Below are 5,149 nucleotides of genomic sequence, written 5' to 3'. Positions count from 1 at the left end.
GGGCGACGGGCGGGCGCTGTAGTCACGTGAGCGGGGCTTCCGGTCGGCCATGTTGGCTCCTCGGGGCACGCCGGGAGCTGTAGTTTTTGCGCACTCGGCTGCCCGGCAGCTGCGTCGCTCCCGCGCGCGCGCGGCACGGCACAGTCCTCGTTACCGGCGCGGCCCCGCGGCGCAGCGCGAGGGGCGGTTTTGTGGCGGGTTCGTGCGGTTTCCCGCGGGCTGCCCGCGGCTCCCCCAGGACCGGTGTGCCCGTGCCCCGGCAGTGCGCATGCGCGGTGGCGGCTCCCGGAAGTGCCGCAATCCCCAAGCGCTTCCCAAACCCGCCCGTGGGGCTCTGGGAGTGCAGGGCTGTGGGGTGGCTGCATTCCCCCCCCCAACCCCTCGGCATCGCCCGTGGGGACTGCGGAGGGGGTCAGAGAGCAGACGGGGTGAGCTGTGCTGTGGGCCTGAAATGGAGGCAACGTTTTGCCTTCCTGTGGCTTGAGAACAGACGCGTGTGGCTGATTGAGGGGCTCTGAAACAGACGGAGTTGTGTGGCTTTGGGCTCAGAAACAGAAGTCAAGTCGTGCATTTTTGGGGACTTGAGAAGAGGCTCAGCAGGCAGGTTTTTGGGCTCATAAAGAGGCACTAAGGCAGCTGGTTTGGGGGCCAAAAGCAGAATGCAGTTTGGCTGGTTTTGCAGGCAGGTGAGAGGCAGAGGGTTGTGGGAGGGCCCTGGGGGCTGCGGGGGAAAGGAGGGGGTGGGGTTTGGGGTGGCATGGGACCCCGAAGCTTGGGAGGCCGGCGTGCACCAGGCCAAACTCCATGTCTGCGGTGACTGGCGGCGCTCTGTCTTGCAGGTGATGGAGAGGAACCTGGTGAATGCGGGAGCATCCCAGTGAGATGACGTGCTCCTGATGAGGATGGATTCTGGAGCGTGCTCTCTGAAAGGTAAGTCAAGGGGCAAAAGCCGTGGGTAGGGTGGGGCCAGCAGAGGCTCTACCATCAGGGCTGTGGAGAGGGCTATTTAGGCTTCCTTAAGTCTGTGGGAAGAGAGCAGGGTCTGTCCCACAGGACGTGCATGTTCTGGCCTGTGTCTGTGTCCTCGTGTCATTTGTGGTGTCTGTGTTCTGTCTTGTATGCGGTGCCTTCCCCACGTCTCTGTGGTGCCCCGTGGGCTCTCTGCACGGCGCATGCACCTTGGTAGGTGTCCATGGGGTCTGTGATGCCTTGCTGCGCGGTGGGAGGTGGAAGGTGGGGCTCCGACCACGTGCGATCTACAGCAATAATGGTCAGTGCTGTTTCTTTCCCTCTTCCAGAGGCCGTGCTGAGGCTGCGCTTGTCTGTTCCTGCCCTGGGGTGCCATTGACTGCGCCCACCTCGGGCTTGTGTGGGGTGTCTCTGCCTGGCCTTGCGCTTCTCACGGCACAGGGGCAAAAAGGGACAGGCGGAGCCCTTCCCGGCTGTGGACAGCGGACAGGAGCTGCCGCGGCTGAAGCTGGAGAGACCAGAGAAAGGGGAAGAAAGAGAAAATCAAGACCATCTGTGCAGCACCCGCCTCCCAGTGCAGGAAGAGAGAGCCTGCCTCTCTGCGTGAGGAAGGAGCCCTCTTCACAGTCAGACCGCCAGCGTGCACCCAGGGTCTGCGTGCGTCACCCCAAGCGCGGTACGGCCGCGTAGTGCGCGAGCAAGCGAGGCTGTGTGTGTCGGAAGCCTGGTCTTGTAAGAGGTGAGAGACACCCGCGTATTCTTTTAGGGTGAGGACAGCCAGGCGACTGGAGTTTCAGAAGAAGAAGAGGGGCAGGAGGAAGGAAGGAGAAAGAAGCATCTGACCCGTCAAATTCTCCCGGCAGTGCCGAGAACGAGAGCTGCGGTGAGTCCTGGGCCTTCAGGGCCCTGTCACACGTCTTGTGCGTCCCGGTCCTTTCCTGCCCGTCACCTGGACCTCTTTTTTCCATGCTGCTGTTATTTCTGCCGCCCCCGCCCCTTTCCTAGACCTCTCCCCTTCTTTATTCTTCTGTCCTGCTCCCCCTTCCTTTCTCACTTTCTCTCTCTTGTCCTACTGCTCCCTTTTCTCATTTCTCTCTGCGCTTTTGTCCTGCCTCTCCCTCCTTTTTTTCATCTTCCATTTCTGCGCTTAGTGTCGTCGCTTTTTAAATTTTCATTCTACGTCTTTTAGTTTGCTGTCGCTATTTCATGTTTCCTTAGTGCTGCCGCTTTTTAAATTTTCTTTTCTGTGCCTCTGTTCTAGTTCGGTATCCCTGTGTGATCATTTTTTCCTTTATTTCACCAATGCCTGTTGCTTTTAAAATGTTCTTTTTCCCTTCAGTGTCTTTTTAGTGAGTTTTTCTCTTTCCTTAATGCCCTCTGTGTCTTTTTAAATCGTCCCCTCTTTTGTTCGCTGTGGCTACTTTTTAGTTCCAGGGCGTGGTTGGACCAGATGACCTGCAAGAGTTCCCTTCCCACCTCAAACCGTTCTGCAGTTCTGGAGTCACAACTGTCACATCCAGGGCCGTGAGCTACCACAGGCGTGAGAAAGTTGCCCCAGGCTTCAAGGCCATCCCGAGCGCCTGCTGCTTTACTCCGGCCGCAGCGCTCCTGAAGAAGAGGAGAAGGTAATTTTGCAGTGGTCAGGGCTTTTAGGGCTCAGTGGTCGTGCTCAGTGGGTTGCGTGGTTGGGTGGTTTGAAGGGACAGTCCGAGAGGGCATCTGAAATGCCCTTGCAGGGTGGAGGGAGGCAGGAAAGCAGGGTGGGGGTTAGAGCTGGCGAGGGACTGCCCCGGGCTGGGGGGCGGTGTGCCCGTGGGTGCCAGTACCTCAGCTGCTGTGTCGGCATTGTGGGAGCCGTGGGGGTCGTGGACTTTACTCTGCCTCCCCCCAGAAAGCTCTGGCTGACGAAGTTATGCCACAACAGAGACTGCAGCCGTCAGCACCACGGGATGCTGATAATGACCAGCACAGGCCTCGCTGTACTGTCGTTTTCGCTGCTGCTTGCAGTGGATCTGCAGTGGTCTTTGATTCGCGGAAAAAGACTCTACAACTCGAAATGGAGTTACAAAGCAGGTATGTTTTACTCCGGCCGGGGTGCAAGGGGATTTCTCCACAAACCTTGCACACCAACAGCACATTTTACCAAAACGTTACAGAGTGTGGATACAGTTATTCACTGGATTACATAACACAAACATACATATGCATGAGTAAGGCTGGGTTAGTTCTAGAGGCTGGTGTCAGCAGTTTATGTTCTTTGCACCTGTGCATTGCCTCCTGGCGGGCGTCTTCGGGGTCTTTGGGAGGAAGGCTCGTAGTCTTTCTCACCTTGTTTTTTCCCCGGAGCATGCGCAGATTCTCTTAGCCAATTTCTTGAACAACAAAAATGTTTTTCAGCCGGTTTACTCGTGCTATCTTATTTAAGGGAAGCAATGAAACTTCTACCATCCGTATATGGCTATCTTTACTCATTACCGAGGCCCAACTAGTTAGAGCATACCTGTTCCTCGAGGACAAAAACATGATATTTTGCTGAACACTGCAGTTCTTGGTAGATTTTCACAGTAAACTGCTTTGTTTTGATGAACACAGTAGTCCTTGGTAAAATTCCACAGAACAGTCTGGGCAAGCAGGATTCTTAGCAAAATTAAAAAATACTATAAGTAGTACTATAACTTGCTAGAAGTAAGTAAATAAGTTGCTAAGCAGCTTTCTATTGCAGATTTAGAAAAACGACAGATTACTTCCACAACTCGCGCCCCCCCCCCCCCCAATTTTCCTGTTTGGCCAGTCAGTAAACCAGAGGGGGAGGTGGCGCTGAATCGGCGTTTAAGTGCTTAAATAGAGCCCCATTGTCAGCGGCAGTCCCCAACAATGCAGCCTTAACGACCACGCTGCAAGTCCCTGCAGGTCCTTGTGTCAAAGACATGGTTTTCCCCTTAGGGGAAGAAGGCAAAACCAAAATTTGCATTTACATGGGAGGGTAGCCAGCATACCTTTACCAGACTCCCAGAGGGGGGTAGAAACAATCAGAAATGCCCCAATCTAGAAAAAAAAAATTACAACAGCTTTGTAATGGGTACTTTAGGATATTGGAGAAAACAGGTACCTGGATTCTCCATTGCCTGTCCACTGTATTGGCTTTTACAAAAAGGAAAACGGTGGAGTTGGCATTCAGAACATGAAGAAGCGATTAAAACTCTGATACTTGAATTAAAAACATATCTAACTTACAAATGCCTATTAATACTTGACCCACGAGCATTACAGCAGCCATTTAAACCTTCACCAATTTTAGATGCACCCCCTCTACCTCTAGCATGGGATGCTAGTGAAAACAATGGAGTAAAAGAAACTCAGTACGAGATGGATTTATCCTGCATCCTAAGGGGTAACCTGTTCAGCCTTCCCCCCCCTCCGCCCCGAGACAGCTCTCTTTTCTTTCCTTGAAGAACATCGATGGTGGGAAAGCTTATCTGGGTGGTCACCACCACCAACAGGACTGTTTAATTCCACGTTTTACTCGGTCTGATTTTCCTAATTCTAACTTTATTATGTTTACTACTGCTAATAGTATTGTATATTCAGGTTTGGAGGATGGTTAAACAGATCACTCAGTTACAAAAGTATCCCTGTGTGTATACTTCCCTAAAATAATTTTTTTTTTTTAATAGAAGCTAATCAAACACAAAATTGGCTTCAGTTATAATTGGATTATGGCATCCGCTGCTTATAGGCAGAGAGGCAAGAGGCAACCACACCGCCACTCTCTGGACAAGATCAAGTACTGTAGCCCAGGTAATAGTGAGGGCGGGAAAGTCGCTGTGGGGGCGCCGCGGCCGCCTGAGGGGAAGGGGGCGGGACCCGCCTGTGGGAAGGGGAAGGGCGGGAAAGTCGCGCGCCGCTGTGAGGGGCGGAGCGGCCGCCTGAGGGGAAGGGGGCGGGTCCAGCCCCGCCAGACGCGGCCAGGAGTCCGGAGCAGAGGAGTGGCCGTCGCAGTCGTCCCTGTGGGAAGCACTGGAGCAGCAACTGGGTGAGTAAAGCCGATCTGTGAGTTGTTTTCGGGGCGGGGGAGGGGGGAGGGGGGAGGGCGGCCGGGATTCGGGTGGTGCTGTGGCGAGCTCTGTCCGGGGGCCGGCGTCCCTCTCAGACCCGATGGCGTCCTCCTACCGTTGCAGCA

General features: G+C 54.3%; 1 protein-coding gene across 1 annotated transcript; it reads left to right on the top strand.

The window, feature by feature from the left end:
• Positions 1–1,172: 1,172 nt before the first annotated feature.
• LOC141929920 (uncharacterized) lies at positions 1,173–4,632 on the top strand. The gene is made up of 5 exons (XM_074840002.1): positions 1,173–1,182; positions 1,578–1,645; positions 1,736–1,852; positions 2,398–2,594; positions 2,977–4,632. Exons 1-5 carry the CDS (start codon positions 1,173–1,175, stop codon positions 3,332–3,334), a joined length of 750 nt encoding a protein of 249 aa, XP_074696103.1. The 3' UTR covers positions 3,335–4,632.
• The last annotated feature ends 517 nt before the right edge of the window (positions 4,633–5,149 follow it).

The sequence above is a fragment of the Strix aluco genome, chromosome 14, assembly GCF_031877795.1.
Source record: "Strix aluco isolate bStrAlu1 chromosome 14, bStrAlu1.hap1, whole genome shotgun sequence".
Lineage (NCBI taxonomy): Eukaryota > Metazoa > Chordata > Aves > Strigiformes > Strigidae > Strix > Strix aluco.
Note: the sequence above shows the minus strand (reverse complement) of the source record. Positions and strands in the feature narration are given on the sequence as shown.

What these genes read in the sequence shown, in the direction of transcription:
- LOC141929920 (XM_074840002.1), top strand. An exon ending in CGTGCGTCACCCCAAGCGCG is followed by an intron (nt 1,646 to 1,735) that starts GTACGGCCGCGT and finishes GTATTCTTTTAG; the next exon opens with GGTGAGGACAGCCAGGCGAC. An exon ending in CTCCTGAAGAAGAGGAGAAG is followed by an intron (nt 2,595 to 2,976) that starts GTAATTTTGCAG and finishes TGCTGCTTGCAG; the next exon opens with TGGATCTGCAGTGGTCTTTG.